Here is an 11,340-nt window from a genome sequence, read left to right as displayed (position 1 = left end):
CTGTCATTTCTGATCTCAAAATAAGATGCTGTGCCTGGAATCCCACTGCTTAATTATTTTAGGCGGGTGCAACAGATGGGCTGCAATTAGTGTGAGGAATGGAGTTTCCTTTCAAAAGCTCGTAGTGCCAGAGCACTGTTCCCATGTAGAGACCCAAAGATGTGGTTAGAGGCACGATGCTGGTGGTCAGAAAGGGGACACACAATGTCATCTCTCAGCTAAATGCGTCTGCTCGCTGAGTGCCCTTTGGTTGTACTTCTGGTTCTTCACAGAAACAAACAGGGCTGCATGCCTGTGGCTTCAGCTTGTCCCATGTGAGAGAGACCTGCTCCAGTGCTGCCTGTGCGGAGGTGGCTGGGGAGCGGCCCTGGGAAAGGCGCTCTGGGCCTCTCCACTAGCACGGTGTCGGTGGTGGTGGAGGGTGATCAGTGCTTTTTATTTGGCTCCATCACGCTAGCTTAGCGGGTTATTTGTGAGAAAACGGCAACAGGGAGTTTGGCAATGGCAGCTGTGGGGTCCAAGCCTGTTCAATACATGTGATTCTTCCTCCTTCTTCAGAGCGCTTTCAGGTTTGGACCTGGACTTTGTTCTCTGGTGGTGGAGGGGGATCAGTGCTTTTTATTTGGCTCCATCACACTAGCTTAGCAGGTTATTTGTGAGAAACACGGAAACGGGGAGTTTGGCAATGGCAGCTGTGGTGTCCAAGCCTGTTCAATACATGTGATTCTTCCTCCTTCTTCAGAGCGCTTTCAGGTTTGGACCTGGACGTTGTTCTCTATGATGGAGGAGGGCAGAAGCACAGCACTTTTTCATGATGTATCTTGCAATCAGGGCCTGAAAGTGCTGTAACTTGTGTAACGCCTGCTGCCAAATGTCCCATCATACAGCCAGAGACCCTGACAGAGTGTCGATGTGCCTGCGGTGACCACGGGGGGAGTGAGGTTCTGGCTGTGCTGTCTGTGGTCAGCCTGGGCCGTGGTGCGGTCCGCCTGCCAGGCGTGCTCTCAGTGCCGATCTTCAGTGGCCCTTCTCCGCTCTCTTCCTCAGAACCTGCCTGCCTTGTGTAGGGTTAACAGCTTCCACGTAAACTGCCTTGAGAACGGCAGGGAAAAGGTGTGCGAGGTGCAGGCTGCTTCTCCACAGAGCCGTTGAGCTGAAAGACTCTGCCTGTGTGGTGCCTTTGTTCTGGAATTTAGAAAGCGGATGAGTAGGAGCCAGGTGGAATGTCACGGTTCTGAGCTGCTGCCTTCTCCCACATTTCTTAAGAAAAACACATGGATTGAGTAAACGTTCAGAGTGGTGATTTGGTCCCTCAATCATTTCCTCCTGAACCCCGGCGCTGTTTATCGTCTGCCAAATTGGACCAGTGCTAGATATCTGTCCCCAGAGGGGCGCCCAGTGGTTTCAGAGTGGATTTGAACCAGCTGAGAACCGCAGCTCCCGTGAGAGTGAGTCAGTCCCGTGTCAGAGGTTGGATATCCTTCTGCCTCGGGCACTTGATATTCAAGAGTTAATTTGGGGACATCATTTGTTTGTTTTGGGGGCACTCTGGAGCCCCAAAAACAACCCCCCAGCTTCCCAGCAACACACAGTCGCTGGCTGCTGCTGGGAACCTTGGAGGAGGATTGACAGATGCATATACATGAACAGACCCAACTCCAAAAGTTATGACTGATGGTAGCTCCAATCCAGGTTTGTGTATTTTTCCATCCCCTCAGGAACTTCAGAACTTCATGGCTGATGTAGTGATTTTGAGCTCATACCTGCTTTTTTATATATATATATGTATGTAGATTCTGTATGTTGAAGACACCACTGGCTCTCAGAATGGACTTGGAGATAAGTACTTAAATATTTTAAACAAAATAAAATTTAAAAAATATAATTTTACTGTGTTCTGAAAAGCAGCAGCAGATAGTAATGACTCTTGTTTGCCCTAGGGAATCAGAATAGTAGAAAAATCTGGAGGCAAGAGGAATGCAACAGGCCATTGTGAAGTTAAAACTCAGGGTTCTGTCTGAATGAGGTCTGAGTTCCATGTGTCACTGAAGCTTTCCAGGGCTGGAAGACAGGAAAGAGATTTTGCCTAACTGTGCCCTTCGGTCCGTTTCCCCGTCAGTCCTCCGGCACAGAGTCTGCCCGCAGCTCCCAGGCTCCCTGGGAGGACAGAGGCAGCGCGGTCCGGGAGGAAGGTGCTGCTGGGCTGACACGCAGCTGCTCTGGGCTCTGTTCCGAATTCTGCCACCGATCCGCTCGCTCTGTGCAGCTGGTGAGTCATTTCCTCTGGTGCTGTTTGTCTCCCTCCTGCTCCTGTCTGTTTAGACTGGACTTGTCCTGGGAGAAGCTGCCTGTGCTGTGGACAAAGCCTGCCTCTGTGCACTGCTGTAGTGCAGGGGCCTGCAGGTTTAAACCCCAGTTAAGATTTGTGGACTAAAAATGAGTTTCTGAATTTCTGGGTAACTGAATTTCACCACTGCCTAAAGCTCTAGTGGCAGCATTAATGATCTGATGTGGGTATCTGTGGAACACGGGGTTTTCTAAGGAAGATTCGTAGCAGGTGTAAAGGGACAGAGGTCTGTGGTAGTTGGTATAATCTGATTTATACCAGCTAACTGTCTGCCTCTGCTGATTTTTTTGGGCACATAAATCCATTTGGCTTTTCTCCCCACACTGAACCCAGCTTTTTGGGTTTCATGTTGTGGAAAAATCACCAACATGCATTTTTATCTCTGAAAAATAGTCTTCAGGCTTTGGTCTGGAAAAAAAAAAATCTGTGTTGGTTTCCTGGGCAATTTCTCTGTTTGTGTAACTGGTTCCTATTAATGGTTTTGAGACGAATCCCAGGAATCTGAAGCTGACTGCTGTCCAGCAGAAGGGGGGGTTTAAATCGAGTGCCATTCAGAGATGCTAGACAGTAGGAACCACTGAGCCATGGAGATGCCTTAAGGGAAAAGATGCAGACAGAGCTCTCTGACCTGCTCAGAGGAGAGCAGTGCTGGGAGAACCTGTAAGCACGCACACTCATCGATGCAGTACGAGCAGCCTGCTCGGACGCTGCAGTCTAGCTCCTCATTTGTGCCCATCGAAGTCTCTGCTGGGCAAGCTGCGAAGCTCAGTGCTCTAAGCAGAAACCCTCAAAACCCTCTTAAGATTCCATCTAACTAAATACCGTGCATACCTGGACATTCACATTAATGAATTTATGCTCCAGTGCCTTTGGCTGGAAGGGCGGCATGGCTTTGCAGCTGGAGAGCCAGCACAGGAAGAATCTGAGGAGCTGCCTGCAAAGGCCAGCCCCCAAACAACACCTACCGCTCCTGCCTGTTTTGCTACAGGAGTGCTTGGGGGTAGCGTAGCACAGACCATTGCAGTCATGACCACTGTGGGTGGTTTTGGGGACTTCACCTTTGTCTTTGCTGGAAACAGGGTGTCCCAGGGGTATTTTTAAGAGTTGCCATGATGTTTTTATACGTCGCTGGTGTAAGGGTGTCAGGTCTGCCGTTCTTGCACGCTAGGCATGAGGATTTGCCTCAGCTGCTGGCGCAGTGACTGCATCACAGGCTGGTGATCACAGTGGACTCCAGTGCCATAAAACAAGCAGAAAAACATCTGGCCAGACCCTCAACTTGTCATTCTGAGCATGCTCTTCAGAGAAGGCAGATCAGGCGCTTTAGCATTTATGGCTAGGGAACAAACGTGGTAATGCTGGGTCTGTGAGAGGTATGCGGGGTAATGACAGGCTTCACTTGACAGCCCTGTTATTGTGGTTGGGTTTCTGTTCTGCCCTTTTAGTTCACAGCTCTTGCTGCAAGTTGGATTATTTCAGGCTTGCTTAAGGGAATTCATTGCAGCTGGAAGATTTATTTTAGTGAGAAAATTTTTGCAACCAAACGAAGCCTCCTGGGAAAGGCATACCCTCTGGTAATTCGCATGGCTCTGTGTTCCATTGCTCCGTTCCATCAGCAGGCAGCTCTGAAGGCTCCCCCTACCCCCACCAGACCTTTCTTAGAAAGGGTGAGTGAATATGGGTGCTCTGCCAGGATCTCTTTGGGCTAGCAAATCTCTAGGAAGACGGAGCTAACTAGAGACCATGCAGAGCTGAAGAGTGAGGAAGTCTCGACCATCTCAGCATAAGGCCATGAACCTGCTGGAGCGGGTCCAGAGGAGGCCACAACAATGATGCGAGGGCTGGAACCCCTTTGCTGTGAGGACAGGCTCAGAGTTGGGGTTGTTCAGAGTGGAGAAAGTTTTGGGGGTGCCTTATTGTAGCCTTTCATTGCTTAAAGGGGGCTGTAAGAAAGATGGGGATTGGCTTTTAGCAGGGGATGTTGTAACAGGACAAGGGGTGATGGATTTAAACTGAAGAGGGAGATTCAGACTAGATAGGAGGAAGAAAGTTTTTTGCAATGAAGGTGGTGAGTCACTGGCCCAGGTTGCCCAGAGAGGTGGGAGAAGCCCCATCCCTGGAACCATCCCAGGTTAGGTTGGACCCTGGGGCTCTGAGCAACCTGCTCTGGGTGTAGATGTCCCTGCTCCCTGCAGGGGGTTGGACTGGATGAGCTTAAAAGGTCCCTTCCAAACCAAAGCGTTCTATGAAAAGACAAAGATCTGTGAAACAGCCTCTCTGTCCCTTTCATTCTATCCTTGTGAACCCCAGAGAAACTGTTTTTCCTAGCAGTGGTTGGTTTTCTTTAGGAGACTTCAGTGGGTTTGGCCTGAACTTGGCGTCTTTCAGTCAGGAAATAGCCAGTTCATGACAGCAGTAACCACAGCAGTCTGCATCCATCCCAGAAGTCATGAAGAAACAGCCCGTAACCTCTGCAGTACCAAAGCTAGGAGGCAGAAAAGTGGAAAAGCAACCTGGAATTGCAACCTGAAAGGTTCTGCCTGTGGTTGAGAGAAACCAGGGGAAGGAGAGGGTGCAGCATTTGCTGTCTGCGTAGTGGGAATAGCTTCTTGCCTCCCAGCCAAACCTTTTACTCTGCTCTGACACAGCTGAGCAAAAGGCTGTCAGATTTGAGCTTTTCGTCTGGCTCCCTGGACTGGACGGAGACAACAGGAAAGGCTCCTTCTTCCCCCAGACTTCTGGCTCAGCAGCAGGCCAGCGCCTTGGCTGCTGCAGATCAGCGGTGTCTTTGTGGTGATGCCGGAGAATCTGGCAGCAGGTTTGCAGTGCAGGGACGTGGCGTAGGAGGAAGCTTTGCCGTGGGCAGGTGGTTATGGAGTTGGACTAACCCCAGTACCTGGGGCTTGTGAAGACAAGTCCGTGCTTTTGCATCAGGGCTGCAGTCAGGCTGGACGTGTGAACATAAGGCTGTTGACACGGCGCAGCTGGGGAGTGTGGGAACTCGGCCTGCGAGGGACTGTGCGTGTCTAATTGCCCTCAAACCACCCCGCTTCCTAGGAAGGACAGAGCTGATTGTTTTAGAACTTTCCACCAGAAACAAACCGGCAGTTACCTGTGTCTGTCTGGACAGGGTGAGGACCTGCTGGAGGCTTCTTTTCATGGGCCAATTATTCAATAATAACAGCTCCAGTTTCTCAGCATTTTGCTGGAAGTGTCTGGTTCTGTCTGCTGCTGGAGACAGGATCCGGGACTAGGTGAAGTTCTGAGCTGATTTAATCTGTATGTTTCCAGCGTTTCCCGTGTTGCAGAGTGCAATTATTTAGATGTCCATTTAGGTTTTTGTTATCGTTTTGATGCCCTTCTCTTCCCTGAAGCAGCCCTCTCTGAGGCAGAGGAGATCTATCATCTGGTGTACTAGATGGTACAGAAAAATGTCAGAAGGAAAAAAATCACGTGGGACAATTAAGTTTATCTCCATGGGATGCCATGGGAAGGCTACTAGCTTGTATTTTTAAGCTCCCCTGTGAGAGTCCCACATCTATTTAGCTCTGTTCTGCAGATGGACATTGAAGAACAGTAAGTTTTAATTCCCCCTCCCCAACATTTTGCACTTGATGACTGATTTGATTGTGTTGTTAAATCCATTAATCACTGTTAACCATAAACAATAATAGTCTAACAAGAGAACGCAAGCAAACACAACGCTTTCCCAGAGTTTATTTTTTAACATCACTGGCAGCAGCTACGCTATTTGCTGACTTTATACTCCTGTATTTTCCTGCAAGACTTGTGTTAAAAGAGTCCTGGCTAACGCAGTCACGCACAGGGGTCGGGTTGTCAGGCTGCACGAGGCCAGGTTCAGGTGGAGCCGTGTTCCAAGTCTAAAGCAACATTTACACCTTCCATACCGTACCCAAAGATGCTTTCTGGAACAGGGTGTTGAATGCTCTGACTCTGGAGTTTAAGAACTCACTGCTGCTTTCGCTGCTGGTTCTGACTGTTTGCAGTAACTAACTGTTAGCACTCCTAGTTGTTGTGGGACACGGTGAAGCGGGTTGTTTAAACACAGGTAAATTCAGCAGTATGGGCTGTAGGAACCGGTCCTTGAGCAAAGACTGCGGAAGATCCCGTCGTTGCTGGCTTGGCACTGCTGTCAGGGCTGGTGTTACCTCGTGGGTACGCAAGGAGAGGAGCAGCGGTGTGCCAGGTTGTCCATGGTTAAGGTTACTTGAGGAGTTGGCTGTTTGTCTTGGTGCCAGTCAAGGCAGTACTGGCACAGTTCGGCTCATGTGTGGAAGGATGAAAGCAGAAGTTCTACATCTGACCCAGCCTTCTGTGTTCTGGCCTCTGTGACAGGGAAACGTTCCCCACATCACAGCGTTCGGGGGCTTTGAGTGGCATTCTGGGCTCTTTTGCCTGCGCTGCCCTAAGCTCCCACATAGTCAGTTGTTGTCGTTATTTTCCTCTTGCTAAAATAGCTGCTATTAAGCCCTTGCTTACAAATCACAGGACAGAGTAAATACTGTTTTCTAGGTTGTCTTCTGAGACTTGGGTTTGAAGTAAAACCATATGAAGAGACAAAGATCAAAAACCAGCTGAAGGCAACAGAATAAACCCAGTCTCAAGCAGACAGCTGGGTGAGTGTCAGACAAAGGAAGGAACAGCTGGATCAAGTAAAGCGCAAGGAAAATTAGTTCCATCCCCAAGGGGAGGGAGAAAAATTGTTTCACGAGTCCAGAGCTATGTGGGACCAACTTTCCCTGGCAAAACTTTTACATCAAAGTCAGGGGCAGAGCAGAAGGTCCCAGAGGGAGGGGAACGAGAAGAGTGGGTGTTTGTAGTAACCGTGCAGAAAGCGTTAGGGAAAGGAGGTGGAGTGTGAGTGCAGGGGGAGAGCGGAGTGGGGAGGTGGGGAACTGGAAGTTGTAGGTGGAGTAATTCTGCAGAATATGAGCTGCTGTCCACAGCTTTCTGGATGTAAATTGATGAGGTCATAGTGTTTTCCAGTTTAAAAAAAAAAGGAAAAAAAACCCTTCAACTTGTTTTTCAAGAGAGACGAAAACACGGAGAAGCTGAAGAAATGGAGCAGCTAGCAAAACTCCTCCTGTGGCAGATTTTGCTTCAGCAAAGTAAGCTCCGAGCTGATCGGCGTGATGTTACTTGTTCTTATTTCAGCTGCAGAGGATGGGGCTGGAGGTTAGCTAGAAGATTTGGAACTGTTGTCATTGTGAGATTTTGTTCGGATTCCTAAGTTAGCTGTGTTTTTGTTTGTGAGGGGAGGGAATCGTGCGTTTCTCATGCCTTTTGGAGAGGAAAGGGGAGAGGATGGAAAACATCGGAGGTTGTTTAAGTGGTACTTGGTTCAGCATATTTGTGCCATCTGTTTTTTTTCTATCAGCTACGTTGATCAACAAATTCAAAACCGATAAGCTTGAATGTGAGTTCAGTAAAGCTCGCATTTACAAGGTTATTTTAGATAAGGTTACAAGATTTGCAAGGCTATTTTATGCTTTTCAAGAGGCAGAAACAGCTGGTAGGTGTGTGTGTGAGTGTTCAGGGTGGAGGAAAAAAGAGGGTTGATTTTTTTCCCCCCATCAGTATAAAGAGAGAGATGTGGGAATTTACATTTGTGTAAGGTACAAGAAGGGGCTGAGGACAAGCTTAAAATAACAGAGTGGCTTGTACCTTTTCCTTGATCACAGAGTTTTCTGTGAGAGCTGAAAGCAGGTTCAGGATCTGGAGAGCCTGGTCCCAAGCTAAACAGAGAAGCCCCCGTCAGACTTGGATGGCAGGAGGAGATCTGAGGATTAATTGCAGAACCTTGGCAAATCCACGCTTGGCTTGGGCTCTAAGGCAGGCACCTGTGAGCAAAGACCGAGTACAGCTCTAGGAACAGTGTGGAGAGACTTTGTTCAGGGTGCTGGCAGGAGGAGGTGAGGAGTACAAGCTTTTTGGGGACCGGTGACCTCTCTCTTCTTTGCAGCCCTGTGAGTGAAAGACTGTGGCTTTCACCTGAGCCTCTCAGAATCCTTGGTATGTAGGTGGAGTAAGCTGAAGAGTTCTGAATTTGGTCTCTAATTAATCTAGTTTCCATGTCACCACATCATCCTCAGTTTTGCAATGCCTCAAGGCAAGGTGTAGGGTTTGGCAGCATGGGGGATCAGTCACAGGGACAGAAGGGTTGAAGTGGCTCAGAAAATGAGTGTGTGGGGGTGGGTTATGCCTGGAGAAGGAAGAGAGGCCACGTATTATATTTCAGAAGCACCAACCAGTCCAGCTACTTCCCATTGTGGTCCAGCATGTTGGCAGAGCTTGGGGGAACACCCAGGGCAGGAAAGGCAGGTTGGGTTGCTCTAGAGCGGTGGGGGAGCTGTGCAGAGGCAACAGTTTCCCACCCAAGGGTGGGTGATCTCTGACAGACATTTTTCAGGTTACTTTGGAGAAAGAACTGTCCGTATGCCAGGCAGCCCTGGTGTTTGGGTCCTGCTGTCCCCGCAGAGATCGGGCTGTAACATAACGAGCGAAGACGGGAAGGGGAGGCAGGAGGAGATCTGTGCCATTCCCTATTTGCTGAGATGCTCCCTTCTGGAAAGGAACCACACCCTCAAGTGTTAATGTCATGCAGGGAGGAACAGCGCTGTGTTTGGAATAGCTCTGCAAACTGTTCTGTGGGCCTCGAGCCAACGTGAAGTACACAAAGCAGAGAGGGGTTTATATAGCTGAGCTAGTATCTGAACCGTCTGTGAGAAAGTTTGGGGAATCTGTGAGGGATCCTGATGGTGCAGAGACCGCGATGGTGAGTGGTTTCTCGCACAGACAGAAGACTTTTTCCTTCCTGCCAAGGCAGCACATTCTCGCTTTCTGCTGATTCCTGGGCATGTTCCTACCTGCACTGAGGTGTTGGGATTGTTTGGATTGGATGGGTAGTTAAGGGCTCTCTAGTCCTTTTGGAAAGCTGTTGAGAAAGTTGTCCCAGGAGGCCTTTAAAAATAAGCAAATGTAGAGACTTAGATAAAAGCCCTGTTCAAAGCCTGGCTTGACCATCAGCTGCCTTCGTCAGGGAAACTGTACTGCCTCCCTCCATTCCTCTCCAAGATGAACCCAGAGGTTATTCCCGGTTACTGCTAAGAGGGTTTTTAAAACATGGCTGCCAGAAGAGAGCTGAGCTCGTGTGTGGCTGTCATCTTGATGTTACTGCACCAGAACCCATGATGGCTCTTAGACACGGGGTCGTGTCCCTAAGAGCCAGGATGGAGCCGCTGCCATTCTCCAGAAGCATTTGGAAATAGGTTGGTAGCAAAGACTGCCGTGTTTACAATAATTGTGTAATGGCTCTACAGCGACCATTAAATCCCCTGCACAGACCATGGGATTTCTTGGAGGAATAAGGAATCTGGTGCAGACAGATTTTGTGAAGAACGTGTCCTTTCTCTAGGACTAGACCATCCCTCTGTGCCCCTAATGTAAAGGTGATGTCACTCCTTCTTTCAAAAGAAAAAAGAAGCTGAGCCAGACCAGGAGACACCATAGAGAAGGAACAACGAGCTGAGCTTGCTTCGGCAAGCGGAGTGTCCACCTCACAGACTGCAGTTTCAGCCCGCACACCTCATGGGTTATGATGCTCACTTCTCAGTGACGTCTTAGTTTCTTTCCTGCCCACCACTATGATCTGGACTTTGGTGATGTTTCTTGCCTTGCAGGACACTGTTCCAGACTGCTTCTCCTTGCTCTGTGGACATCCCTGGCAAGGCTCTTCCTAAGTTCAGCAGAAGCAGGTAGAACTGGTCTCATTGTGTCCTGCGGAGCTCATGTGCCACTTGACGCTCAGGCTACCATGTAAGGTGTTTGCAGTTTCCTTTCCTGCTCTGGTGGTCTTTCATCTTCCAGGATGAGACAGGAACATAGTGGTTTCAGTGGCATGCGCCTCTACCTGTGAAGCAGAGCTTCTGCCAGCAGAGATCTCCAGGAGGAGAGAAGTGGTGATAGGCAAGACCCGAGGGCCAGTCTGCTGATTGAACTGCTCCAGGGACACTGCCTAGAGAGCTCCAAGTATGTCACGTCTTCCAGAGACCGAGGCTTTTACTTCAAGTTTGCCTGCAGTTTTTGTGGCTTAATTCTTTACTTGAGTGGCTAAGATTCAAGGAGTAAGAGCTGGCTCTGCCTTTTACAAGGGATTAGGAAACACTTTTGCAGGCTGCTTTCCCCTTCCCGTGTTGTGGGACCATCACAGAATACGTCTGGGATCCTGCTGATGGCACGCTGAGTCTGGACAGGGGACGGCATGTAGGTGTCTTCCTGTTGGTTTTTTGTGGGTACATCATCACAAAGTGATTATCCATCATATGGAATTTGAACTTTTTCAAATGCAAGCTACAATGAGTTCCCTGTTGACCACTATTAAGGTATTTGGTGGTTTCAAAGCTCCAGGTCCTGGAGTGCTGTGATGACAAAAGTCTGAGCTTTCACTAGCTACGTAAATACTTCTGGATTTTTACTCTTAGAGGTTGGGAAGTGACTCACCGAAACAACTGCTTCAGTTTGTCCCAGTGCTGTAGCTCATGAGCTTTGCTGGGTTATGTTTATGTCTCTGCCTTTTTCAGTAGCTACCGTGTTATACAAACAATAACTTTAAAAAGCATGGCCGTGGGACAGGTCTGGTTTGCTGTGCGTGTCTCATGCAGCAGATCTATGTCTCATAGCAGAGGGAAGAGACTGAGAAGAGGAAAAGGTTTGTTCCTTCCTTAACTGTGCCTTGATGTTATAGAACAGTTGTTTTAATTTCCATTTTCTGCAGGCGTCCAAGAGATCAGAGACATTCCAGATTCCTTAAATTTCTAAGTGATCTCATTTTCAGCCATGTCAAATAAGTTTGAGTCTCAGCCATGACTTGATGTGTGTGTGCAGATTTCCAGCATTGCTGGGGAATCAGAACAGTCAGTTCTTCCTTCTTGGTGGAGTTCTTGTGCCTCTTGTAAAGACTTGTCCTCTCTTTC

The 11,340-nt window shown here is 48.8% G+C and overlaps 1 protein-coding gene across 1 annotated transcript in view; it reads left to right on the top strand.

Annotated features, from left to right (window-relative positions):
* Positions 1-7,342: 7,342 nt before the first annotated feature.
* Positions 7,343-11,340, top strand: part of MXRA8 (matrix-remodelling associated 8) — a 17,285-nt gene continuing 13,287 nt past the window's right edge. The window contains exon 1 of the mRNA XM_010138303.1: positions 7,343-7,476. Coding sequence (XP_010136605.1) covers positions 7,428-7,476 — 49 coding nt within the window. The 5' untranslated portion in view covers positions 7,343-7,427. The remainder of the gene's footprint in view (positions 7,477-11,340) is intronic.

Source organism: Buceros rhinoceros, unplaced genomic scaffold (genome assembly GCF_000710305.1).
Source record: "Buceros rhinoceros silvestris isolate BGI_N320 unplaced genomic scaffold, ASM71030v1 scaffold2086, whole genome shotgun sequence".
NCBI classification, from domain to species: domain Eukaryota; kingdom Metazoa; phylum Chordata; class Aves; order Bucerotiformes; family Bucerotidae; genus Buceros; species Buceros rhinoceros.
The sequence above is the reverse complement of the archived record's forward strand: the minus strand, read 5'-3'. Positions and strand labels throughout refer to the sequence as shown.